Source organism: Mustela nivalis (genome assembly GCF_964662115.1).
Source record: "Mustela nivalis genome assembly, chromosome: 9".
NCBI classification, from domain to species: Eukaryota; Metazoa; Chordata; class Mammalia; order Carnivora; family Mustelidae; genus Mustela; species Mustela nivalis.
Window position 1 is genome coordinate 22,747,650 of NC_139028.1, and position 26,740 is coordinate 22,774,389.

The 26,740-nt window shown below is 55.3% G+C and overlaps 1 protein-coding gene and 1 long non-coding RNA gene across 11 annotated transcripts in view; one reads left to right on the forward strand and one right to left on the reverse strand.

Annotated features, from left to right (window-relative positions):
* Window positions 1-25,453, reverse strand: USP2 (ubiquitin specific peptidase 2). Of its 9 annotated transcripts, XM_082683581.1 has the most exons (15): window positions 25,273-25,453; window positions 24,210-24,499; window positions 16,612-17,429; window positions 16,199-16,384; window positions 5,051-5,101; window positions 4,420-4,543; window positions 4,126-4,237; window positions 3,918-4,028; window positions 3,674-3,738; window positions 3,351-3,454; window positions 3,182-3,262; window positions 2,964-3,042; window positions 2,394-2,501; window positions 2,087-2,207; window positions 1-1,794 (listed from the first exon to the last, which is right to left on the reverse strand). In XM_082683581.1, the coding sequence occupies exons 3-15, from the start codon at window positions 17,386-17,388 to the stop codon at window positions 1,707-1,709; spliced, it is 2,007 nt and encodes a 668-aa protein (XP_082539707.1). In that variant the 5' UTR covers window positions 17,389-17,429; window positions 24,210-24,499; window positions 25,273-25,453; the 3' UTR covers window positions 1-1,706. The 9 variants fall into 9 exon arrangements, with proteins under 9 accessions (XP_082539707.1, XP_082539708.1, XP_082539705.1 ...); XM_082683582.1 differs by lacking the exon at window positions 24,210-24,499 and having other exon boundaries at window positions 25,277-25,453; XM_082683579.1 differs by lacking the exon at window positions 24,210-24,499.
* Window positions 25,454-25,585: 132 nt separating this feature from the next.
* Window positions 25,586-26,740, forward strand: part of LOC309840968 — a 215,419-nt gene continuing 214,264 nt past the window's right edge. The window contains exon 1 of one of the 2 annotated variants that reach the window (XR_014298872.1): window positions 25,586-25,780. This is a non-coding gene — a long non-coding RNA (uncharacterized lncRNA). The remainder of the gene's footprint in view (window positions 25,781-26,740) is intronic. The other variant, XR_014298873.1, reaches the window with a different exon arrangement.

The window sequence follows — 26,740 nt, forward strand, 5'->3', positions numbered from 1 at the left end:
TTCTCAAAGCTATTATTTATTCTGTACAAGGTTTCACTGGACATCAGACATTCTTCTACTCTTGCTTACACAGTAAACAAGTGCACATCAGCCCTTTGGCTCAGGTTCACAGGGCTTCCCTGGGGAAGGGGGTCAGGCCAGTTAAACTTGGGGCGTCTTTCTCTGATGCCTCCTTCTGGGAGCATTGGAAAGCTTCAGGCTCCAAGGGGCACAAGCTGGGCCCAGCCATGTGGATGCCCAGAGCTCCGTGCCTTGGTGCTGAACAGTGTTACTCTCTGTGGCAGCACCGAGTTTTGTCCAACTACTCAGGGAAAATCACGCCCGTGGGAAAGAATCGTACAGCTGAGGCAAGATGTCCCCAAACACCCAGGCTCCAGCTCCTGGGGTAGGACTGAAGACCAATGCCAAGGGGGGCTGAGGGGTGGTATGGGCATCCCTGAGAAACTCGGTCCAAAGGGCCTATGTCTAGGAGGCTCTGAGAAGGGATGGGGGCATGAAGGTCAGGAAGAAAAAGCACATTAAAAGGGAATAAATTAAAGGTGAGAAAAGCTCTAGAAATAAGGGGCTTGTGCTATCCTTCAAACAGCTGGGGGGAGTAGACCAGGGGTGGCTTAGAGGAAGTGGGCAGGAAAAACTTGATACACTACCAGAAGAAATCTCCTTCTACCTACTCTCCTCTCCGCCTCACTGCAATGCAAACCGAGCCAGGGGCTAAGGGCATGACCCCCATTATCCCCCAGCGGGGTTGAACATGGCACTGGGGAAAAGGGAACAGGCTGAGGGATATTTCAGGGAGGGGAAGTTACCCCCTGGTCCCCAAATGCTATAAGGCACAATTCTTGGAGGCAACTAGATTCCATCCAGAACATTAAAAAAAAAAAAAAAGCAACAAAAAAAAGAAAACAAAAAAAACTTGTTAGATCCTGGGTCTACTGTGGCTGTGCTTGGGGTCTGGCCAACGCCCACCTAGCACCACTGGGGGCTAGCATTAGAAAAGCTGTATTTGAAGAACTAAAAACAAACAAAATGACCAGCACAATGTCCCAGCTGTAAAGAGGTGTGAAGGAAGCATCTCCCATCTGAAAACTTTAGTTATGGTAATTAAAAAAAAAAAAACCAGGTTTTTAAAAACCAAAATCAGCTTTTTTTCCCCCCAAAGTCGTCCCCTTGTCTGTCCCCCTGGAGTTAGCAGCGTTAAGAGGGCTCTTGGCTCATGAGTGTTTTTCTTGCTTCTGGACCAGTGAGCGGGGGTCCAGGTGAAGACAGGTGCCGGGTTCCGGCGCCAGTGCTTCCAGGCGGCGATCCTCCCAGCAGGCTCCAGAGGGCGCTGTCTTCTCGGGAGGAACTGGGGGCTGGAAGGGCAGCAAGTGGACCAGGATCTTCTCCCCACAGACCGCTGTTGTTTATTACACACAGGAAAAAAACCACAAGCTTAAAACTGCAAACAAGAGACGCCGAGGGGGCACTGCGCTCCAGGCTCTGTGTCCTGTCGATCTTCACACCAGGTGGCTCGGAGCTCCCGGCTCCTGGCTCCAGACCCTGACTGGGCTGCAGCAACTCCTGCTCGGCAGTTACTTTGCTTTATTTTTCTCTTATTTGTCAGGTTCTTTTTTTTTTTTTTTTCTTTTTGTCTTAAAAAAAAAAAAAAAAAACTTAGGGTGTGGGGCCACCACGGGGAAGGGAGAAAGAGATGTAGCTCCTCGCTGCTACATGCGGGAGGGCGGACTGGCCAGTTCGTAGAAGAGCAGATAGGCGTCGCTGGTGCGCACTTGGCTGGAGGACATGGGTGTGACGCTGTGGAGAGATGGGGGGGGGGGACGTCAGAGAGAGCCCTGGAGAGGGGGCCACAGGGACACACGCGGTGGGGCTGGCAGACCGTGAGGGCCCACTGCTCCTCTCCCTAGGTGCCCCGGAAGTCGATCTCTTTTGCAGTCTTCTAGAAATTCTGCAAAGGGGTGGCAGGCTCAGACATATTACATGGCCTTTTGGCTCTGACCTCCTCCATCTGGTCAAAGGGGAAGCCACACAGGTGGGTGAGGTGCAGGTGTCAGCCAGCCAGGAGCCCTGCCTGAGAGCTCTGTCTCACCTGGAGTCATTGAAAGTGTGCCATTCGCCTGTCACTGGACTCCGGCAGTAGGCTGTATAATGGCCACCCATGGTGGTTCCAGAGTGATTGGACACAGCGTACAGGTTGTAAACAGCGTGGTCTGGGGAGGAAGTACAAGGTTTCAGGCCCCCAAAGCATTCCTTGCCCCACGTTCCCTTCTCCCTCATGCCTCTATTCCTGATTTTTGTTAACTCACTCTTCAGCAGCTTCCTCCCACCTCCTGGCCTCCCATCTGGATTTTAGGTCCTTGTGCCTTGTTTCTGCCCTCCCAGCTGAAAATACTCACTGGTGTTTTCTGAGGCAAATTCTCTCAAGTCCAGGTCTCTTAGTGGGAAATTCACAAATGTTGTGAGCTTGCTGGTTCGTATCCTGGATTCTGAGAACCGCTTCAGGTCTGGGGTTGGCATTAAGTCAAGGACAAGAGAGGGTGGCAAGTGGCAAGGGTAGTCAAAGTAAAGGGGACTGAGTCCTAAGAGGGTGAAGCACTTCTCAGAAGCAAAAGAGCAAACCAGGAAAGAAAAGTCTACCACATTTCTTTTTTCCTACTCTGCTTGCCCTCAGTTCAGCCCCTTGTCATCAGTCACTCTCTAAAGGCAAGTCCAGCTTGCCATGGTGGACTGGATCTTTTTTTTTTTTTTAAGATTTTATTTATTTATCAGAGGGAGAGAGGGGGAGAGAGCGAGCACAGGCAGACAGAATGGCAGGCAGATGCAGAGGGAGAAGCAGGCTCCCCGCTGAGCAAGGAGCCCAATGTGGGACTCGATCCCAGAACGCTGGGATCATGACCTGAGCCGAAGGCAGCTGCTTAACCAACTGAGCCACCCAGGCGTCCCGGTGGACTGGATCTTAAGGATACGGAGCACCAAGATCTTTGGGAACCTCTGGATGGAGAACTTCTTTATGCATCGTTTTCTGGCTCGGCATCGACAGCACGTCTGCAAGACAGAACAAAGAGAGCTACAGAGGACTTGGGGGAGAAATCAGTGGGCTGAGTCCAGGAACTCCCAGGCTGCATCTGCCGGTGTCAAGTCTCTCCCAGAGAGTGTGTTCTGGGTCCCACGGGAGGGGACTTACCGGCTTCTCATCGCCGTCAAGCACGTCCTCTTTGGTGAAGAGCCTCATGCAGTCCATTAAAGTCACCTCAGGATAACCTCGCTGGGAGAGACAGAGAGTACGAGTCACAGAGGTCGATGCTATGAGAGGATGAGTGGGCCTTCCAACGGGAGGCAACAGGGGCACGTACCTTAGCAATGGGCAGTGAGAGGTCCCAAAACGGATCAAAGACTGTCGAGCAATAACCACAGTCGGTACACGTCAGGGAGCTCTTTAGCTGCCCAACGAAGAGATCTGCAGAAGAGATGGGACAGCCGAGCTTAAGCCAGGAGAAGGAGCACACGTCTTCTCTGGGCTGTGTGCCCTCTCAGCGCTCTTGCCTCTGTCCATGGGCCGCTGGGCAGAAGGAAGGTCCCCTGAGAGGATGACTCTTAGGGCTTTTCACACTCATGCTCTGCTGAGGCAAAAGCAGTTACCAGGGAAAGCAGGCCTTCTTCCCATTCATGCACTTACCCCCAATCCGACTGTCTTCCCGTTCTAGGTATTTCCTCCACATCTGTCGTCCTTTCTCATCATCACTAGGAGCCAGAGAGAGGGAGACAACTGGGTCAGAGCTCATGCCATGAGAAGTTTACGGATCCATCAGTCTAAATCTTTAATATTTAAAATTCTCTCCAAATTATTACCCCCAAAGAAGTCAGCCCAAAACTCAAGTTCACCAAGATTTTCTTCCCCACAGCATTCTCCTCTTACTTACGGAAGATGATCGAGGTTCTCAGGGTTGGACTTGGGCCTCACTGTCACTCGGTTCACCTCATTGTGGAGTCCATCCAGAAGAAAGCGAAGAAACTCCTGAGCATCTTGCTGACTGAGTCCAAAGAAAAGAGTGAGTGATAGCTCTCATTCCGAGAACCACCCTGTGGCCGGCACCCACCCAGGGGAGGACATGTCAGCAAGGCTCTTACTTATAGCCAACAAAGCGTGGTGCGTATCTCTGGATCTGGGTCTTGAACTCAGATGGGCTCACCACATCATTGGGGGATGAAGTCCATATGGTCTGGATTAGTTTTGCAAACTCTATTGGGAGGAGAGGGTAGAGAGGGGGGCGTGGAGGACAGGTGAGACATTTTCTGTAAGAAACTCAAACTAGAATCCCAACAAAAAGAAGCCAAAGAGAGAAGACTAGGAGGGACACATACAGCACACAACTACTGATACTACTGTGGAGCAGAGCCCGTGTCCAGGGCCAGGCTCCTCACCTTCCATGAGGGCTGTGTGGGCACTGCTGCTGTGGCTGAGATCCCGCATGTAGAGCCTCTGAAGGCAGTAGTCCCTCAACTCCCGGGTGTTGCTCAGGCACTGCAGAATGGAGTTCATGAAGCACTGCAAGAGATCACCCGCTCAGTAAGACATAGCCCTGTCTGGCATGTCCACTCCCCTAGTACCAGAGGCCCTCTGGCTCATCTACCCCAGAGATGAACACTCCCACAGTCTCAAGTTCCTCTTTCTGTAAGGGGAAGGGGCACTGTGGGGCCAACTCCCACTGGCAGCACAGGTGACGTAGCTGGTTATTGACAGTGAGGTATACAGAAGGGTGTGGGTGTGCCGGACAGAAGTGGGTGGGAAGCGATGGATGTCCTTCAGGATAAGGCTCCGGGAAAGCAGCTGACAGTAAAGAGGGCAACTCCCCTATAGCAGTGCTTCCTGCTAGGGGCCAGGAGGGAGGCGGCGCCCCAGCCACTCTGTAAAACCCACCAGCCAGGATGGGCAGTATAACTGGCCTCTAGAGGACAGGGAGTTCGCAGGAGCCAGAAGGGAACTCTGGCCAGATGGTCCCATTGGGACAGGAGCGCGTGGCCTGAGGAAAGAAGTGGGCTGGGAAGGGCTCACCGTGTTCCCAAGGTTTCGAAGACCAGCCAGACCCTGGGCGCTCTTAGAATTCTGGAAACAAAGAACACACGGCATATGAGGCTGAAGGCAAAGAGGCTGGGTCAGTGCTAGGCGCACTCACGCAGCTTTCTGCCAGAGCCAGGAGGATCAGGCACACACATTGTTCTCTCTTCAACACACAACACAGATACTCTACAGGGCTTTCCTTTCCTTTGTTGACATGTGCTTTCTCCGATCTGTACATGCCTCTTCAGTCTCTGCCATACTGGAGGCTGGAGATTAGAGCTAGAGCCTAGGAATTAATGTATTTGATTGCCAGCTACAAGGAACTCCAGGTCCCAAATCTGGGCACTATCTCAAATGACCCACTTTCCCACCCTTAGATGTCCAATACACGAAGCAGCTGTCGTAACAGGCGCTTCAAGGAGATCTTGAAATGTTCAATGACAAAATGTCTGAAGTGAGTTTAAGATCTTCAGCTTGAGGAAAACTGAAGTTGGCCTGCCATTCTGAATTGCCGGAGACAGGTGGAATTCCTTCCAGCTGAGCTCAGCTCCCAGAGGCTGATTAAAGCCTGGGAGAATCCTCCCAGCCTGGCTCAGGTTTCGGCATCCTGACTGGTCACTGGCTGGGAGCCCTTCCGATGGCAGACTGTGACCACACAGGGGTAAGCACCTGGCTGAGGGTGCCACTTCGTTCTTGTCCCTATTGTGGAGGTTGGTGAGGGGGCTGGAGTGAGACAGCTGCTAGGTCCACATCTCTTGGCTAATCCTGGCCCTACCTGCAAGGAGTCAGAAAACCTTTGGGCTCAAAGGGTTAAAGAAACAGTGTGCAGATGAGCCTGCCACCCCCTCTCTCAGGGAGGGGACCCGGGAGCCGGCAACTCTGGAGCAACACTGACTGGGGCATGCGTGGGGCCAGCTCAACCCTGATCAGAACAGGAGCCTGAAATAACTCAGCTAAAATTACTCATGCCGTGTGCTGACAAAGCCCATGAGGTTGTCAGCTCAAGGGGGTGGGGTGGGGAGAGGCAGGCTGAAGGAGGGCTTTTCTCAGGAATTGCCCTGCTGATCCCACAAGTAAGAGGATCCCTTCTTGCCAGTGATCAGGTCTGACACTAACAGGTAGGGAAGGAAATATACTCAGAAGAGAGACCTGGTTTCCACCTGCAGTTAGCAAGCAAAGCCTATTGGCAGCACGTGGGCAAAAGCATCCTTGAATTCTGCCAGTGCTAGCAGTATATGGCCCCAAACACAAGATTTTAATCTTACCTTTCTGACAGTCTAAACCCTGATGTTCCAGTAAGAGGACCACAACAGAGATAATTCCCTGGACAAAGACCTTATCAGGGTTTTCAGGTAGACCTGGAGAAGGACTTCTCTGGTGCCCAACAAAAACACGAAAGTCTCCGTGTTGCCCGTTTGGAACTAAACGTTAAAGCCTGTCCACCACAGGATACCCGTCCTCCCCTCCTCAAAGATTCACTCTCACGCTTATTTTTGGCATTGCTTGTTAGTTCTTACCCCCTGGGCCTCAGAAAACATCTGTCTAAAGGAGCTGCAGAAGCAAAGCCTGGTGATCATGTCAGTGTCCACCAAAGTGGGCCTCCAGCTGAGACAGTAGTCCCTCAGCACTAATGGGGACAGGGCAGTGGAAAACTGGAGGTGTCTTTGCACTGAGGCACTTGTGTGGTGTTGACACTTTTAACTCTGACCCAGCACAGTGAGGGTCAAGAACACGTCATCACCTACGGTTACTGTTCTTGAGAATCTAACTCTACTAACGGCCTGGCAGGTATAGAGATGGGGAAGGTTCTTTTATGGCTTTGTGCGGACACTCTGTTCGTTTTTCTTTTTGTAGGGGTGGGGGTGGATTGTGCCTTTGTCTAAAATTTCCTGAATTCAAAACTACTTGCCAATTTCTAAGCGCTCTGTGTAGAAGGCGGCTGGATGAGAGGAGTCGGGGGGTGGGAGTGGAGGGGAGAGCAGGGCTGTTCTATGCCCAGCCAGATATTCTTCTGCCATGAATAGGAAATCAGGAGCTCCAGGGAAAGTCAGCACTTTCCATTCTGGAGAGGAACAAAATGTCCCAGGAGTGACCTTTCTTATGGGGGAAAACAATCCTACCTCTGGGCCGACAGGGAGAGGCTAGAACTGGAGAGGTTGGGGGAGAGACCCCACACAGCGAGCCTCTCACCGGGAGAGAAGGAAATGACTCCAGTTGCTATGTGGAGTGCATACGCAAAGACTGGAAAGAGTCTGGATCAAGAACTTCCTTAAAATCAGTCATCAACAAACCTAACCTTGACTTAGGGGCAACCACTGTTCTAAAAGGTCAATGCCACCTCCACGGTTAGTAGACAGACAGCATTCACCCTCCGTGAAGGAGCAGGGGGCTCAGGGAGAGCCCGCTCTGGGTTAATGGGGAGGAAACATTTGGGGATGTGGGTCATATAAGCAAGGCTGATTGAGGTTTGTGTCTTTACACTCAAGACCCCAGGAAAGGGCTTTCCTGCTTACTTCACCTGTGCCATGAGGGTCAGCCATGAGTCCTGGCTGCGGCCAAGGAGCCTGGTGTGGCCCTGGCACGGGGCAGTGCACGCACTGCCAACTCGGGAGCTGGTGCCTGTTACATAAGATCTGTCAAGCTCTGGCCCCTTCTCCCTTCCCCAAGGGGGCAGTGCCCAGCTTCTGGCCCCAGCATTACCCTGGGGTGGCTACTTCATCTGAGGGATCCACTGCCCACTTAGCAGAACTGGGGGAGGGCAGGAAAGGAAAGGGAAGCTGCCCTCTTTCACCTGTCTGCGACTCCTCTGCCCTTCACCGGGTCAAAGGACCCTCGTTACCAACCCTTCGGAAGAGCGCCCTTTGGGGCGAGTGAGGAGGGGGCGGCTCTTTCCGAACAGCCTTTCTTGCTGGGTTTTGGCCTTGGAGGAGTCACACCGCCGAGTCCAGCGTGCTGCCCACTCCCTCACACAGCGAGAACTAGTCAAGGTTACGCTTTCCTGCACCTGTCCTGAGAGGTGCCAGGAATTAAGAGCCCAAGGGCCACCTGGTGCCCGGGTCACGAAGAGGGAGAGGAAGAGGGGAGGGGGGGGAACCTCAGGGGCTGGGACCTCAACAAGGGGAGGGGGCCGCGAGTAAGCCTGAGATCACCTGGGGAGGGGGCATTCCTTGCCGGGAGACCCTAGGAAAGGAGGGGTGGGGGCTGGGAGGAATCGGTCCCCCGCGGCCCCGGAGCGCGCGGCAGATGGGGGTGGGGGGCGTCCCGGGGAGGAGGCGGAAGTCCAGGCCCCCGGCCTGGGGGTCCCGGAAAGGGGCCCCGCGTACCTTGGCTTTGTTGAGCAGGAGCCCCACGAAGGTGGAGAGCAGCAGGGAGGGGGAGAGCGGGGAGCGAGGCCGCAGCTCCTTGGCGAGGGCGGGAAAGGGGGAGGCCGGGGGCTCCTCGGGCAGGGTCACGGTGTACGAGGTGCGCATGCTGGGGGGCGGGCGGCGGGATCGGCCCCACGCCTAACGTTGGCAAAGGGGGCGCGGGGGAGGACCGCGCGGTGCCACAGCCCGGACGCTGAGGCCGGAGAGGCCGCCACAGGACACCGTCCGCGGCGCCCGGCGGTAACTGCTCCGGCCCGCCGACCGCGCGCTCCTCCGCCTCAACCTCCCCGGCGCGCGCGGCCAACCGCCCCGGTACCCGGCTCTCGCGCTCCGGCTGACTGGCTGCCCTGCCGGCGCCTCGGGCCCCACGACGTCAGCGCCGCGGGCGGGGCCAGCACCCCAGCCCCGCCCCTGGCGCCGGCACGCGGCCCCGAGCGCGGCCGGGGCCCCGCCCCCCGTACCTCGTCCCCCTCCCCCGCCCGGAGCCTCCCGCAGAGCGGCCCCTCGCCGGGACTGCCCCCTGCCCGCTGACCCCACCGGCCTGGCTGCCGCCAAGACCCGCCGTCCCCGGGAAGGGCGGGACAGGCGCGCCGAGCCCCCCGCCGGCCTCGGGACTCAGGAGGACCCCCAGAGGACTCTGTCAGTCCGGTGAGCCGCCCCCCAAACCGGGAGGCTTACGGTCCCTGACTTCTGGGAGCTGCCGGGCATTTGGCGCACCCTGTGAAAGTTCGTGCTCTCCGCGGGGGGAAGATGCACTTGCGCACAAACTTTTGCACGTCGTTCAGGGGGACTCAGGCCCTCCAGGAGCCCGAAACGCACACAGCTCGCGAGGGTCCGTGGGCCCCTGGGTTAGGAGCACGGATTTCCCTGGCGTCAGCACTGAGTCCTCCCCGCCCCACACCTCTCCCCAGTCCCAGTTCGTCCCATTATCAAGAGAGCCAGTGCTCCTATTTTATAAGGTACAAGAGGTCACTGTCCCATTTGGCTCCAGGGAAGAACATTTTCTGGCTACTTCTGCCCAATTACCCAGCTGCATCTCTCTCAGAATCTCAGATTTTGGTTTGTTTTGGAAGGTGGGAAGAAAGTACCACCGCGGTGGGGACGCAGGTGCTCAGCCCGGGTGGGGGCAAGCGGGAGGGCTTCGATGCCTGAAGAGCAGAGGTCTTTGCATTTCATTTCAGATGCTCCACCGCCCCTCACCTATCAGGGACCCACACAGAATCTGCCTAGAGAAAGTATCTTGTTTGGAGCCTGCTGGCTATTTTTAGCCAGTATTTTTAGCATTTAAAAATACTCAGAAGCAGCAGCGTGTGCTGTTACTCATCTGTGGCCTCCTTCTGTTCCTCTTGGCATGCTCATGGCCACATGTACACGCGCCCTGCTCACACGACCTCAGCCACATGGGGAATATGTCCCGAACACAGGTATGGGGTGGGCGATGGTCAGCAAGGGCACCGGTGTTAGGAGGTGAGCGCCCCGTCCCTGTCCTCACTCCGTGACCAGATCCCCGTGACCAGATCCCCGAGGTGCTGCCTCAGCCTTCTCCCTGCTTCCCTCTTTCTAGGCACACCCTTTCCATTGAGTCCTACAGTGTCTGCAGCAATGCTGGCCTTTGATGACACCACACTTCTGCCTGTAAGCTCCTAGAGCACCTGACTCCTGCGTCCAGCATGGAAGCTGAGGTAGCTCCGTCTGTGAGGCTGTCTGTCCGCAGGCTCCGTCACCACCCTCGCCCTTCTCTGACCCCTGCTGCTAACCAACCTGCTCTTACTTCTCTGCTTCAGCACTTGCCTTCTCTCACTTAAAAGACAAAGCTGCCACTGATTAAGTACTCACTAAATGCTAGGCACAGGCTAAGTGCTTTATATATATTATCCTGGTTAATTTGCATAATTAACGAAGTGATGTAGGAACTATTATCTCTATTTTCTAGATGAAGGTCCTTAAGTCCTGAGAGGCCAAATGACTTGCCAGAACCACAAAGCTAATAAATGACAGTGTGGGGCTTTGAACCCCAACCTGGCTTACGGCAAAACCTGTGCTTTTAACAATTACCAGGAGATTCTGGAATGCCCTTCCGCTCCCTGCCAATTACCTGCTTGTAAAGTATGCTCAAAACTTGTGTTTTCCACCAAGCCCTCTCTAAAGAACTCCATTCAGCGTGGAACAGCCCATCACAGCATAACCCCTGTCCACTGGTATTCAGCGTACACCGTGTTAATTTATCTTAATATGTTTATCTTTGTTTTATAAGTGTCTTTAAGGCTCCTGTAAATGGTTTTAGATCGTCTGTGGGCTTGTACGATCACACTGAAACCTCCTCGGGCAGGGCTGTGGGTTCTCTTAGTGGGCGCTTGATAAATGGTGTTGATCTCATGTCTAAGTGGGGGCCGGACCAGGCTCTGTTGAATATCCTGGAAGTCCCACAGAGCCTCACAGGGTGGGGTGAGTCTTGATTTGCATGCTGAATAAGCGTGCTGTGGTAAGCACTGTCTTCACAGGTGCTTCCCCACTGGAGCATTTGGCCTCTGGCCCCATGACTTAGGCCAGCAATGTCATGACTCTTCAACAGCTTAGGCCAGTACTCCCACCCCAGGACATCTTGGCATTGTATTAGCACGCTCACTCCCTCTTTCCTGGTTCCTGGGAAGTAGAAGGTTAGAGCCAACGCTGGGAGCAAGGAGGCCCAGATGAGGAAATCTACCTGCAGGGGAGCTCTTTGAGAAGGCTGGGGTGAGGGGAAAGAATTCACATAGGGTCCGGTCTCGTCAAGCAGGTCTGACTGCTGAAGGACACAACCAGCAAGCAACTGTGGCTCATTTCTCAACTGGCCAAACCCCCGTGACACCCTTTCTCCGCAGTGCCATTTCTTGAAGCGGGGTGGGGAAAGAATGGATCTTCTGGGGTTGGAATCTGGGTTAGCTCTGTGAGGGCAGGCCTGAGAGTATACCCTGCTTCCTCAGATCTCAGTGATGGCTTGGTTCAAGGGTTTTGGAAACACTGCTCTGACCCAGGAAAATGACCTCCCCTGCCCCCTCCCCCCACCAAGCACACACCTGTCATTACCATCACAAGTGGATAGACTGGTGGCTTGACTGACTGACTGAATGGGTAGGGGCTCCTTGTTGTGGGTTGGGCTTTTAGCCCACAAGTGCCACTGGGGACAGAAGGCCCTCTGCTTCCCTGTATCACTCCGACCCCAGGAGGCCAGAAGCTTTGTACTCTTTCCAGCCCTAGGGCAGTCTGGCCTGAACCAGCTGGATTCCAGAGGCCCACACATGTCCCTCTTTTGCTTATGTTTCTGTGCGGGTGCCAGTTTTACCTATCCATTGAGGTCGGAGGGTGCAGGGGGCCACGTGTGCAGCCTGGGCCCTGAACATGATGTTCATTTGTGTAGCTGCTGGTCAGTGGAGCGGCTCCCCCTCGGGCAGGGAACATTTTGCCGGGCTCGGATTAACTTCTCCACTGCCCAGCCCCACCCCAGCACCATGTTAACTCATGAAGACATCCTGGAGCAGGGGAGGAGGGAGGCAGGGAGGATGATGCTGGGCGCTGACTGAGAAACTGAGCCTCGGTGAGGCGGCACGGGGGCCACCAACCAGGTCACAGAGCATAGCCCGTCTTTAAGGGATGGGGACCATTGGCGTCTTGCTGACACCTGCCCGAACTGCCTGTCCTTTCTCAGCAGCTCGTACTGGTCCTGGTCATGGGACCCTTTAGCTTAAGGTCTACTCTGAGAGGCTTTCTCATGTCAACAGAGACTCAAGTCCTCAGGACGTTCAGCTTCCTGGGGGTGGCTGAGAGGGTCAGGGCAGCCCCGGGGTCCCAGGCTGCTAGGCTGGATAAACAAGACTACGGGGATGCACTTCAGCATGGCTGAATAAACAGAGAAGGCAGTGGGGGAGAGAGGAAGGTCACACTTCTCCACTTCTCACCCTGGACCGCTAGGGCAGTTAGTTCCTGCCGCCTTCAACTTGTTCTCTTTGGAGTAACCCCTGCTGGTTGCAAGGCAGCAGTCAAGTTCAAAGTCCCACCCAAGAGTAAAATCACATGACCTCCCCTTATATAATCTCCCTGTCACTGAACAGCTGGGCACCCAAGGCTTCGGGAGATGAGTCAGCAGCCCCTTGTCAAATAGGACCCAGGTATTCTAGGTTCCCAGCCCTTTCACTCCTAGCAACAGGTTTTAGAGCAGAGGGCAAGGGTCTGGAAGAGGCTGTGTGGGGAGGAGAGGCCGGCAGGCTCTGAGCCTTGCTCCCTGGCTCTGCATCTCAGCAGCAGGTACTCAGCCTGATGACTGTGCTCTGGAGGGCCCTGGGCCAACCCCTGCTTGTCTAGGGGAGAGCAGAGGGTGGCCTGGGTGGGGTGGGGTGAGGGCAGGGCTGAGGCTGGCAGGCAGAATGCCAGGGCTGGGGAGGGAGCAGTTGGAGGGGTGGAGCAGGGGAGGATTAGGATGGATTGTAGGGGTTAAAGCGCAGCCCTGGCAGGGCTCAGTGGGAACAGCTTGTCCTTCCATAGGCCCAGGGAACAGGAGAGGTGGGGCGAAGGGGGGCCATAACTGGGCTGGGTGTTTGGGCTCCAGGCTTTCTGCTGGGCCAACCCACCTGGCCTGGCTTGGAGTCCCCACAGGCAATGGGTGGGGTGGTAGTGAAAGCTGTTTTTTTTTTTTTTTTTTTTTTGCCAGTTCTGAACCATCAGTCCCTCCCCTCCAATCTGTCTGCATTTTAAACAGCACGTGGAGCCTGGGGCAGCCCTCATTATCTTAGGCTGAGCTGCAGTCCCCCCACCCCCCACTGGTGGTTTGTTGGTGCATATGCAAGCATGGGGGTGGGGGGGTTTCAGAATTCCCAATCCCCCTCCACCAGTCCTTCACTCGAGCTCAGCTGAGTCTGTAATATTCCAAGTTCATGTTGACTGTTACTATTAATGAGGAGAATGAGCCTGGTTAGAATTGTTCTAACTCCCCGGTTGGTGCCTGCTTTTGACTTTCCTTCATGAATGTCAGCTATAGTTCAAGTTGGCTACCCGGAGAGCCCCTGGGTCCAAGGGCCACCCAGGGGGACCCCAGAAGAGTCAGATCACAGTGGACCCTGCCACATGATACAAGGGTGGTCCCCTCCCTGCTCCACTCAGATGCCAAAAGCCCCTTTTCTATCTTCTCCCTTTTCACTAACTCTTCCATAGCATTTTATAGGTTTCAGATTCCTTCACGGCCAGTTTGTTTGGAGCCTCCTGACACCCTGTGAGGTGGGCAGGGCAGTATGACCCATCCCTTTTATGGATGAGGAAACACAGCGCAGATGAGCGGTGTCTAAGGTTAAAGAGGCAAACTGTACCTTGCAGCCTCAGGCGGCCCCTCCCTTCCCCACCACCTGTGACACTTGACAAAGGACACCTGGGGCTGCCTCCTATCACAGCTATTTTAAGAACTTATTTCCCCAAGTTAGTTGTGAGTGCACTGAGAGCAGGGATCACGGCTTTCATCTCTCTTGCCTCCCGAAAGTGCCTAGAAGGGAACAAGGAGGACTAACATTTATTAAGCACCTACTGTGTGCCGTACAACCTTTGGTTCCTTACAATGATCTATGAAGTGGGAACTATGAAGACTCTCTTTTGTCAAGGAAACAGGTGCAGAAGTTAAGGACCCTTCTTTGAGGTAGACTGCTAGTAAACTGAGCCCCGAAATGAATGAATGAGAAGTTCAGATCCCCAAATGGAAATCTGAAAAGACAATGGACCCAGTTTTAGAAAGAAGTGGTGCGGGCCTCTCGAGCAGGGTTGCTGTGACCTCAGGAGAGGGAGTCGGCAGCAGGAAGTAAGGCTGAGAGCGGTGAGGAGAGGGGGTGAGGCCACATGAGGGTCTGGCCCCTAAGGGGCCGTCCCCATGGGTAGTGTCTTGCCTGTGAGCTCAGGGCGTCCCCATGGGTAGTATCTTGCCTGTGAGCTCAGGGCGAGACACTGGCTCCACTGTAGGACGATAACAGCTAGTCAGGTGTGCTGTAAGCTGGTTCTAGGTGGGAAGGAGGGATGTTAGGGTGGTTGAGTTTGCCCCAGGGCAATCTGCCACCTCTCTGAGCTCCTCTCTCAAAACTCTCCTCTGTCTGGAGGAGGAGGAGAGGCTGAGGTGTCTCCTGTGGGGGGGAACAGAGAGGGCAGCAGCCTCCAGGGAGGGAAGTTTGAGATATGCCTGTGTAGGAAGGAGGCAGAGTTCCAGTGGAGTTTGACTCCCCATCCTCCACCAAGGGAGGAGACCCTGCTCTCATGACTGTGACTGAGCGCGGGTCTGCAGTTTAGTCTGTGGAGAGGAGGTTTTCAAACCTCAGTACGCTTCAAGGTTACCTGAAGCGCTTATAAGAAGGACAGATTCCCAGGTATATCTCTAGAGAGTTTGATTCCGGGATCTGGGTTGGGTCCAGGCCCCTGGATGATTAAGCCTCGCAGGTGATTCCTGTGGACCTCACTTTGAGGAACACTGCATACCATAAAGAACTTTTCTCTTCTGAGCAAAGGGAGGGAGCCTCCCAGAGGTCTTTAGGGCCCATCCACTAAGAGCTGCTTTCTGATTGCCCCCGAGGTGAGCCACAGCAGCATATCTAAGTGAATCATGCTCTAGTCCAACCATATGTCCCTCTGAGAACACATACTTCTCCCAGGCCAGGTCTGTTATCCCCCGCTTCTCTTCCATGCCAGCCCTCCAGTGTAGCTGGCCCTGCCTTGTCAGGTTCTGAATGCTCTGGGAGGCACCAATTTTTGTGTCTCCATGGCCCTTCATAGACAGCCCAACAAGACCAAGACTCTCTAAGACTCTCTAAGTAATGTTATTAAATTTGTCCCCTCAAGACCTTTAGTTATGTTGGGTCTATGACCCAGGGGCGCCTGGTTGGCTCAGTGGGTTAAGTCTCTGCCTTCTGCTCAGGTCAAGATCTCAGGGTCCTGGGATTGAGCCCCACATCGGGCTCTCTGCTCAGTGGGGAGCCTGCTTCCCTCTCTCTCTCTCTCTGCCTGCCTCTCTGCTTACTTGTGATCTCTCTCTCTGTCAAATAAGTAAATAAAATCTTCAAAAAAAAAAAAAAAAGGTCTATGACCCAAAGCCCTACGCCTGTTTTGTACCCCTGCTCCCTTTGTCTGGACGAGCCCACTAAGCAGCATTTATTTCTTGGTGTGCACAGCTCTTATTTGCAAAAGGCACCTGTCCTAGAAGTCGGGGGCTGGTACACAGCTGTCCTGCCCACTGGTTTGTCTGTCCACCTGCCCATCCATCCATCCATCCATCCACCCACCTATGCAACCGTCCCTCTGTGCATCCATCTCCGTACTCATCCATACGATCAGCAGGTCAGCTGTAACTCCACTACACTCTGTGCAGTGCTAGGCCCACGAGGAGGCATTTAGAGATGTGATTTCTTTCTCATTCTTTGAGAGCTTGCCACCTGATGGGTCCACTAATAACTAAAGAAAAGGCAGAATGTCGTCAGTACCCCAGAGAGGTGTGTTCACAGATTAGATGCAAGCCAGCCTCTGGCAGGACCAGAATACAGAGGTATGGGATTATCTAAAACCCTAGACAAAATTGTTTCCAACATTTTCCCCAAAGACACATACATGATAAGCACCGCTATCCAGACACTCTGGTCCTGAGCCAGGACTGGTGTCCATCAGAGGGGAGTCCCTCTCCCCCTGATGTCTTATGCCCAGATGGTAAGCCAGGTCCCCAGGCTGGGAAGTAAAAGCCCGAGCAAGAGGAGAGAGACAGCCAGAGCAGGGAGGCCTCTCTTACCACAGGGAGCACTCGCGGTGCGGGGGCCTCAGCATTCAGTCCAGGATGGCGCAGGGCCTGCAGGGGACCCTGGCATGCTGGGTGGCAAAGTGGAGGGTGAGCACTGCAGTGTATGTGGGGGTAGCCGAGCATTTCCGGGAGCACTGTTGGATGGGCATCCAGGGCAGGGGTCGTGAAATGGGTTTCCTAGGGAGAGTGGGAAGACCCCTGAGCAAGGCACTGAGCCACGAGGGTACCAGCCATGCTGAGATGACTTCTCTGGCTCAGGCTGCAGGAGACACTGTCACAAGGATTGGGAAGGAGACCTCTGCTTCGATCAGGAGTCAGATGGGGAGCCCATCCTTTAATTGGGGTCTTCTACATCCTTTGCTGCCTCCCCAGCCCATCAGTGGGTCCCCAAGGGGCAAACTCACCATGGTGTCTCGCCCTGGAGAGCTGGAGCGGCTGGACCCAGTGGCTTGGCCCTTGCTCTTCTCCCACAGACTGTAGCGGCCACTGGGTCGGTAGGTGGGGCTGAGGACTTCAGGGACTCGAGAGGTTGGGGCCTGGGCGGGCACCTGAGGCGCACTGCCCTTCCGGCCATAGTTCTCCAGGTAGTCGGCCAGGTACTCCGAGCGGCTAGCTGCCTGGTAGAGCCCCTGCAGGGCGCACAGTTCCTTGCGTGTTCGGGCCAGCATGGGGCTGCGACCCAGGTTCCCAGGGTCTATCCGGTAGCTCTCTGAGGTCCGGAGGCTGGAGAAATCCCGGGCCAGGTCTGATTGACTGTTTGACTTCTTTTGGGTCAGGGTTCCACCCTGGTCACGGGCAGTCACAGGCAGGTAGCTGAGGGAGTTGTTGGTCACTCCATAAGGGAATCCGCTGCCCCCGCTGAGTCCGCTCCCTGAAGGCCGCTCAGTGCCCCGAGTCTGGCTCTCGGCCCGCTTACCTCCCCCGATGATGTCAGGTCTCAACAGGGGGCGGCCCCTGTCATAGTCCAGGATGGAGGAGGGGCCATAGGTTCGGGGACGGGTGAGGAAGCTGGTCGGGGGGCCTGGCTTAAAACCAAGCTTTTCCTTCTCCAGGAAGGAGGCAGCCAGGTTGGCCCCGTAGGAAGAGGGAGTGTAGGTGCCATAGCCCGATTTGGCATAAGGGGCATCTGCGTAGCGGGCCGATTCTGTATAGCGCTTCAGGGTGGAGGAGAGCTGGGACATCCTTCGGGGCGGCACTCAGTGGGGACTGGGAGCCTCATGGGCTGGAAGACAAGGAAAGCGGTTGTCAGAGGGCCCTGCCAGGTGTCAGGCAGGGTGCCCCCATCCCTCCTCTTCATCCCCACCTGGCTGGAAACGCAGATCTCAATGAGAGACCACTTGGTCCATTTCCACGAGAGGCTGGCCCACGGCTAAGAAACACACCTATGCTTGTGTATTCACACTGGAGAGCACAAGATGTGAGCCAGCTTCTACAAACCACAGAGGGCCACCAGTCTGCACATCCTGGCTACTCCGAGTGCTCCCTTGCAAAGCCCTAGATGTGAGGGTGGGGACCGCCCTCTCTCAGCAGCCCTCCAGGTGACCCACAGTATGCCAGTCCAGATCTCAGCTGCTCCCTCTCTTCCGGCCCTCAACCCCTGGATTGAAAATGCCGGCCATTTTAAGAATTTAAGTCTTAATTCTTTCTGCTGAAAGGAGGAGCAGGAATCTTTTTGGAATCCTACATTGTCTGAGCTTGGAAAGGCCCTGGACCATTTGGTCAGATCCCTGATGAGGAAAAGGAGGCTCATGAGAGGAAGCAGGGGGACTAGGGGAGGTGGTGGTGAATGAGCATGTGGCAGGAAGTGGACTTGACCTTAGTCTCCAGATAAAATCCCACAGTTTTTCCTTGGACACGGTCACCTGCTCTGGTGGGGAATCCTCGTGTGGCAGAAACTTCTTTCTTCACGGATCTAACTCAGGTGGCTCTAAGCAGAGTTGGGGTCCTGTGGCCTCTCAGGGGTTCTTTTACCAACCTCCAAGCCAACAAGCTCACAGTGATGACTTGTGCAAACGGGGCCCCCTAGAGGCTAAAATCCTTCACTACAGCCGGTACTCCTTGTCCCCACACCCCGCGCAGCTGGGGTGGGTCTGGAGAAGGCACACAGGAATCTCTGAACTGGGGGGTTGTAAGGATCCTTTTTAAAAAAGACTATTTATTTATTTGAGACAGAGAAAGCGAGAGACGAAGTATGAGTGGAGGGGGAGGAGTGGAGGGAAAGGGAAAAGCAGACTCCCTGCTGAGGATCATGACCTGAGCCCAAGGCAGACACTTAATGGACTGAGGCCCCCAGGTACCCAAGACTCATCTGTTTTAACCTCTCTGTTGTACAGATGGGAACAACGACACTGATGTGCCCAAGGTCACAACTAGCAGAGTCAAGATTGGAATTCAGGTCTTTCAGGTTTCTAGTCCAGTGCTTTTCCTACTGGACCTTGATTCATCCCTCCCCATCAAGTTTAAGCTCATTTGGGGACCATCAGAGTCCTTCTGTCACCCGAGGTGTGCAGGCTTTATCTAAAATGGAGCTCGGGGGGTGGGCAAAAAAGGTGCTTCGGAGAGAGGAACAAGTAGGATTAGGCCTCTTTCCTAGAGGCTATCAGGGGTTTTTGGGGGGCTCCTGCAAGGGTGGGGGACAGAGCCCTCCAGGAACCTCAGAGTAGTGGTACAGGGCTGGTTGTGGCTTGCCCTGTGACTGACTAGCTGGGTGATTTTACACTAGTCATTCAGCCCCTCCGAGCCCCAATCTCCTCACCTGTACAATGAGTATAATCATCGTCATTATGGTTCCTACCTCACAGGGTTGTTGCGAGGAATAAATGAGATAATAACATGTGGAGGCCCTCAGCTCTGAGAGTAGTTATTATCTTTCCCCCAGCCCCTGCCAGGCTCTGGGCCCCTCCTTTGTAGGCCTGTAATAATGTGAGGGCTGGCTGTCTCCCGGCCTGGCTGGCTTCTGACCTCAGCCCTGGGGCACCAGACTTCCCCTGCATCCCTCAGCGAGGCGTGCGGGTGAGCGAGCGGGCAGTGGGGAGAATCTCGCTGTGCTGCAGACACTGGCTCGGGCAGCCCACGGCCTGCCCTAGTCTGGCAGCCCGGCCCGTTTGGGCAGAGAGGAGTTGGTGCCAAGCCCCAAACGCTGATGGCTTGGCAGAGGGCCCTAGCAACTCAGTCCATGCAGGGCGTGGGATAGGTGCAGGGGTGGGAGATCGGCGGGTGGGAACCTCCATATGGATCCCAGAACAGAACTTCTAGACCCTGCCAGAGACCAGCAGCAGTTTTCAGTCTGGGCTGGCTCAGAAATGCCTGGTCTCCACTTACTATGTATGATTTTCCCACCTGGCCTGGGGACCCCCATCTTCATACACACACCCTTGCCCACTGTGTTCCCACCGCCAGCACAGCTCCCACTCCTTTCTAGGAAAAAGTAACTGGACGGTGACCTTGTGCAGGGTTAGAGGGGGACCACAGTTCTCCTTCCATCTGCTTGGCTTCCTGGGGTACAGAGAAGGAAGAGTGTAAACCCTGAGGGAGGCCGAGAAAGATACAGACAGAGGCACCAGGGTGGGGGCGTGGGACGAGTCCTGCTCTATTTCACTTTGGAGAAGCTCCATCAATAATTCAAAGTCAAAGAGACTCCAGGTCTCAGGAACTGGGCTCTGGGACACCAGGCAGCCAATCAGATATGCCCCCCCCCCCCCGCCCGGCCCAGGGCATGAGCTCATGCCTCCTCCCCATGGCTTTCACTCCCCCTCCTCCACACTAAGGCTCCCAGGGAATTGGTATTCTGCAGGCAGTGCCCCAGACTCGTGACCTCTCTTGGCCCTGTTTATGACGCAGAAGTGCTGCGGCCAAACAAGGTACAAGGGACAGGGACAGACAGCCCTGGGAAGGCTGGCAAGTATTCCTTGGAAAGGGTTGGGGCTAGAGGTGGAGTTACACCCTGAATCCCAGGAGGCCTCCTAAATCCCCATTCTCCTCTCTGCCCCAATCTGGCAGGCGAGTGGCAGACCACCGCCTCCCTTGCCATAGCAGCCTTGACTGTGGGGGGGTGTCCTGCCATCACTAACAGCTCCCATCCCTAGCAGCTGCCTTCCAGCGCTGACGTTGGACTTAGAGTTCCCGTGTCTGGGGAGAGGGTCCCTACTGCGGCTGAGACCTTGAGCGGGCGTATCCCCTCCCCTGACTCCAAGTTTCCCTCTTGAGAAAAGTGTCAACACCTTCCAGGTGAGCTGACAGCTTGGGTTGGTGCCCCTTGGTGTTACCTGACACGGCTGTCCCTGGAGGCCGCAGAAAGCACCACGGGTGGGAGAGCAGGCTGGGCCCTGGCTGTAGGCTTGCTGCGCAAGACAGGGACAGGACGGGCACTCACATGGCTTGGAGTCTCCTCGTTGCCACAGGAACGGCCTGGACTGAATGGCCCTTTCATGGGGCAGTGGGAGGCGAGCCGATTGGCTGGGATCCCCTGTCTCCCTCCCTGCCGGGCGTGGGGCCCCTGCTGCCCTGCTCCTTTTGCTGTTTACCGAGAGCTGGCAAGTATAGGCATGTGGCTCTAGGCAACTCCTCCCAGGTGCCCGCCACCTCGGACAGCAGGCGCACACCACCTGCCAAGCTCCTCCTCCATGTCATCTTCAACCGGGCACCTCCACTCTTCCCTGCTCTGCCAGAACTCCCCTGTCACTTGGCTCAGTTTCCCACTCTTGGGAAGTGCAGCTGCCTTTCCTCCACAGAGCCCTCTGCTTCCTGAAAGGACACGTGAGCCCAGCGACCATGACCCGCTAGCAGGCCGGGAACACCTCTGGACCAGGCACTGCGCTGAGCGCTTCTGTCGCAGCTTCCACGCGGGTCACGGCAGCCCTCCCTGGAGCGCTGTCCCGGTGTCCCCAGAGCCTCAGCGCAGCTTTAGGTTTTAATTCTTTCGGAGAAAGAATTTAAAGTTAGAAGCATCATGTGAAGGTTTAATGATTTACATTAAATCGAAGTTGGTATTTTTATTCAAGATTCAATAGACAAGGAATGAAATAATGAAACTTTGAAGCGTTTATCAGTCCTATTTCTGAAGTTCCTGAAGTTTGAAACTCTACGAAGACTTTTGGGACACCACGTGCCAATCCTCACGGTCGGCCCCAGTAGTGGGTGCCATCCTCACGCCCATTTGCTCATGAGGAAACCAGTGTTGGCGGAAGTGACGCGGGTTTCCCAAGGTCATGCTGCGTGAGCAGTGGCCATGTAGGACTGGCACCTGTTCTCGGTCCCCAAACAGCCACCCTGAGGCCAGCACCTCCACTTTGTACTTCCCTGGCCTCTCCCTGAGCTGGAATGGGGCAGGACCTGTGGCCTGGGGCTCTGGGGGACACAGGCATCCCCGTCTACGCCACGGTGTGGCAGGTACAGACTCCCGCAGGAGGCGGCCCTTGGAGTTTCCACTTTGGGCAAACAAAAGCAAAGCCAAGTGCAACCTGAGCACCAGTACAATTCTGATCCGCCAAGAGATGGTCCAGGAGGCCTCCATTTCACCCACGGTGCCAAGCTCCCGAGTGTCCCGGGGCCCTGGCATTTAGTGCCAGCCAGGGCCCTTGGCCCCAGGCCTGGTTATGGACATGCCCCCCAGCCTCCTACCCTTGCTGCAGCTTGGTCCACCCCCCCAAGGTACCTGTGCTAGATGAGTCAGGGGTTAAAATGAGCCCTGTCTCTCTGGGCAGCCAGCCCCTGTGCGTCAGCCACTGTCATTTCCTGTTGCTCACGTGAAGGGCTCCCTAACCTGCCCAGCCAGGGGAGGGACTTGCTCCCCAGGAATCTCAGACACTCCTGGCCCCGAGGGTAGGGGGTGGGTAATGTCCCACATCCCAGGAGACTTCGTGGCCCCTCTCTGTTCAGATCCACTGTGCTTTCTGGGGGGAAGGCATGCCAGCTTCTGTGGCCTTGCCACTGTCTGGAGAGAAAGCCCCTAGCTGGGTTTCAGAGGTGTGCCTCAACAGAGTTCAGTCCTCCTTTCCTCCCCAGGTGTCTGGGACAGGTGAGTGGGGAGTCCCAGCCAGTCCTGCTAGGTGCTTTGGAACCTCCACAGGGGTGACCTCAGAGCTTCCCAAAGCCACTTGCTAACACCATTGGAATGAGGCATAGCTGATGTGCTGACCTTGAAAGGTAAAGCGGGCTGAGAGAGGGGTCCTGTCTCCCTTCGTGTACACACGCTGACCCGCACTCCTGTCTGCTTGGGCACTGTCTGGGCACAAGCATCAGCTCCTAGGTTGAGGGATGTCCTGGCAGGTGTGCTGGCTGCGGGTAGGGTGGAGGGCCTCCGTGGGGGCAGTTGGTGCTTGCCTTCTCAGTCCCCAACCGCCTCAGTGTGCCTCTCCTCCACTGTAACCAGTAGCTCTGTCTCTCAGGGGCTTGCATCCATAGGCCCACCAGTTTAGTGCCTAATCCTCTTGCATGCCTTGGCAGGGGGCCATTCAAGAGAATTTAGGTCCATCTCTGTCTCCCTTGCTACCTCCAGTAGTTGCCCCAGGGCTGAGAGGGGGTGATGGGATGAGAAAGACTGGAGATGAAGGTGAGAATCCTGACTGGTGAAGTAGGGGGGTGGGCCCAGGGTAGTGTCTCTACAGCAGGCTTCTGGATTTAGGGTTTGGAGAGGGTAGCCATCTCGACACTTCCAAGAAAATGCAAAGGAATGGGCCTACAGGCAGTACTGGTATCCTTCAATTCTCTTCCCTAATCCCGTCTGTCGGGAGCTCTCCTGGTGCCCCCACCCCAGGGGAGAGTCCCAGTCTCCCTCCCTTTCCTCCAGGGCTTATCTTCCCTCTGTCCTGGTCGCCCCTGCCTGCCTCCTCCAGCCTTCACCGTCCATCTTGCCCCAAGTACTCCTCCAGGCCCAGCTGGGCAGCCTATCACATGCTCCCCCAAACACATGGGATCCTCGGGACAGCAGGCCCCATAAAGTTCACATACTATAGGGGCAGCTACTGACCTGTGTCCGGGGGCACTGGACAGGATCTGGGGGCTTCTCCTTCCCCAATGAGGCAAGAGACCGTGGTGGAGAGCCCCGAGGCTAGAGTCCGACTAGGGCTGGGTAATCTGGAGCTCAGGTTACCGACTCCGATATATATAGTATCTTATCTGACCTCACAGAGATGGCTAGCTCAACTCACTTGCATTCCAAGCCCAGGGAGAATTAAAGGGGCAGTGGCAGCCCTCCCTTGAGGTGCTGCCCTGATGGGCCAGTGCCAAGCGAGGAGATGGTGCGAGGGCTCTCTGAAGGGGGACATTTTCAAGTGGAACACAAGGGGGAATCCAAGGGGAAACAAGGGAAAGAGGATAGAGAATGGAGAGAAGAGGGGGAAGCCTCCGTGCTAGTCCAGATCCTCCCCTGGAGGCAGAGTACAACTAGAGATCCAGGCACACACGTAGTGAGAGGCAAGCGGGACCTGGCCTCAGGTTCGGTCCAAACTCTTTTCTAATGGACTTCTAGACCTGGGCATGTATTCCTGTTCTTTCCCTTTTATTGGCTCTCAGACAGTGGGAAAGTCATGTAAGCCATCGGAACCTTAGTGATTTAATCTGTAAAACAGGAGTAAAAAGTGTAAATAATGCTATACCTCACAGTTGTGAGGATTAAATAAAATAATATTTATAAATTTCCTGGCACATGGTAAAAGTTCAATAAATACTAATAATGACTATACTGAATACTTCCACTAATTATGATAATTAGTGGCAGTATTTGTAGTAACACCTACCACGGAAACCTTCCTAGGGAGAACAGGGCCTCTGGGCCACCTCTTGGGAGTGCTGTGTTTTAAAGGCAGAAAAGAGCCCCATGGTTTTCTGTCCTATAGCTGGCAAGGACAAATGACTCTTGCTATAATCCCAGATGTCCAGCCCATATAGTGGAGAAGAGCCGGGCCTATTTCGGCTCCTTCCCCCTTTGCCTAAAAAAATATAGCAAGGGCGGCTGCCCAGAGGCTAGCAGGAGAAAGCGGCTTGGGGAGTGGTTCCACTCTACCTGTCGGAGTGCTCAGGATTCCAAGGCCACAGAGCTGGGCTGGGCAGGCTCACGGGAGGATGGAGCAGGATTCTTAACCTCTTGGGCCTTGGTGCTCTTGTCTGCTCCCAGTCTGCGTCTCCTGTTTCTCGATGGTTCTCCCTGAGGACTGGGAGTACCCAGGATGGTGCCTCCACCCTGTCTCAGCAAAGGCTACTGACTCAGCTTGGGTCCCGGTGATGCACTTCAGAGGACGCCCTCGTCCCTGGCCCTCATTCCAGTCCTCATTCCGATTCCAGCTTGGCATGCATCTACAGTACCAAAGGAGTGCGGGATGCCCCAACCCCAGCCCATCCAGCTCTCCTTTCCTCTACTTTCCAGGGTTGGACTTGGGGGAACCTTTTCGTGCCCATGCCTGGGGAGGTGAACGTCACCATGATCTCCAGCTCAGCCCCATTCTAAAAGCAGCCAGCTAGGGAAGCAGAGGTACACTCCTCAGAGGACAGTAGAATGGGTTGGCCAGAGCTTGCCGTGGCTGTTAAGTCTAAGTTACTCGCCTTGGAGCACCGCGTGCCTGCTTCTGGTTTGGGATTGGTGAGAATTTCAAAGATGCCTCTTTCTGGTTTGGGATTGGTGGAAAATCTCCCCTTGCACTTCACTGCTGCCTTACCCCCACCCCCACCCCTTTGGCAAACTGACCCGAGACAGCCCCCAGGAGCTTCAACAGGGCGGAATAAGCGAACTGGACACACACGTGGGGAAGGGGTTGTCAGGGTCCAGACGTCACTCTTAGGCCATATACCGCACAGGGCACATAGACGCGGACCTGCCCAAGCAGCATTTCCTTAGAACACACTGATCAGCACACAGATGGCTCTTCCTGGCACCCTGGGCTGTTAGCTGGCAGCCCCCACCCCCCTCCCCAACTGGCAGCCACAGCTGGGGCTCCTCCGCACAGCTGGCGCTCGCCCTACATTTCTGGTACCCATTCTACCCAGGCTGTCGTTGATACCTCACTTTCTGAGCCAACAACCGGGCTGACCTCCGCATCCCTCCTCCCTAGTCTCCGACAGGTGGCACGTACCTGCCTCTTCTCCGAGGATGGACGAGCGGAGCCGGGCACAAGCATGGAGCTGCGGGTGAGTCCCGGCTGGTACTGGCGCGGCGCAGTGAGCAGCAGCTGACGCAGAGGGCTCCCTGGCCTTGGCTCCTGCCCGCCTCTCCCCCACCTCCGCCGGGGGCCCAATAAGGACCTCCCCGGGAAATCGGCGCCACCCAGCGGGCAGCCGCCTCATTGCGCCCCGGCCGGCAAAACCACGCCGCGCGTCTCGCGTCACTGAGACGCGTCACGGCTATTGGCTTGTTCCTATTGTGGCGTCAGAAGAGCCCCGCCCGACCGGCGTCTCCCGGGCGACCCGTATATACAGAGAAGCACGTGGAGGAAGAGCGCGCGAGCTCGGAGGGGGTGGAGCGCGACGAGAAGTGGATCAGTATGCGGCCGGACGGGAACGGCGGGGAAGGTACTGGGGACGAGTACCTTCTGCGGAGGACGCCCAGAATTCGAGCCCTAGGGGCTACGTATCAACTTCCAGGTTTGAGGGAAGGCTTAAGGTTCGCTCTCCTTTCCCACCGGTCTGGGAGGGGGCTTGCGCTTCGGCCTCCTCCTTTTCTCTCGGCTTAAACGCACCCTCTACTCATTTTACTAACGTGAAACCCGTGATTGGTGATGATTGGTGTTGGCTCCCTGAGTGGGTAAACGGAGGCGCTCAGTTGGGGGTGGGGAGGCTTCTTACTTTCTCAAGAAAAAGCCAGGAGATGACTTGGACATTCCCCTTCAGCTGTGTAGCTCATGCTGTTGAAGAAAATCGCACAGCCTGGTAAACTGGTGCCAAGGCAAACCCAGGTTTTCCATTTCACCTGCATTGTCAGTCCTTCCAAGTGTCCTTAGCTCCTTCTCGCCTTCTCAATGGCTGCTGTGGCTGTCCGTCACCGTTCTCCTCAGGTCCTTCCTTGCCTTCTATTTCCCAGAGAAACTAGGGACAACCAGGAGGGGAATACTTAAATTTCTGTCTCCAAACACATCTGAATCCATTCTCACCTCCGCTCCGGGGCAGTGACAGAGGCGGCCTCCCTCTTCCTTGTCCAAGATGAGTCGGCCTGATCTCAACTCTGCATACTCCTTGGGGCATCATTCCATCACGTTTTATGGATAGCTGTTGGATGTACTGGATCCTTTTCCACGCACAGGGGGAACCAGAGTAAACCAACAGGCAAAACTTTTGCCTTCAAGGAGCTTACATTCTCGAAGAAGCAGAAAAAATAACGAAATAAGTGAAATCTGTAGTATGCTTGATGGCAGTAGGAGCTCTGGAAGCAAATAAAACAGGGTGTGTAAGATGTCATCAGACATGGTCTCAATGAGAAGGTGGCATCTGAGTGACATGAAGGAGGTGAGGGAGTGAAACCTCTGGCTATCTAGGGCAAGACTGTTCTAGGCAGAGGGGGCTAGAAATGCAAGAGTTGTGGTGAGGTGGAAACACACCTGCCATTTT

Excerpts from the sequence above, each read along its gene's own strand:
- USP2 (XM_082683582.1), bottom strand. The coding sequence starts at position 17,388 with ATGTCCCAGCTCTCCTCCACCCTGAAGCGCTATACAGAATCGGCCCGC. Across the intron at positions 3,455-3,673 it reads GGAAGACAGTCGGATTGGGG|ATCTCTTCGTTGGGCAGCTA; the intron begins GTAAGTGCATGA and ends TCTCTTCTGCAG. Across the intron at positions 1,795-2,086 it reads CACACTTTCAATGACTCCAG|CGTCACACCCATGTCCTCCA; the intron begins GTGAGACAGAGC and ends ATCTCTCCACAG.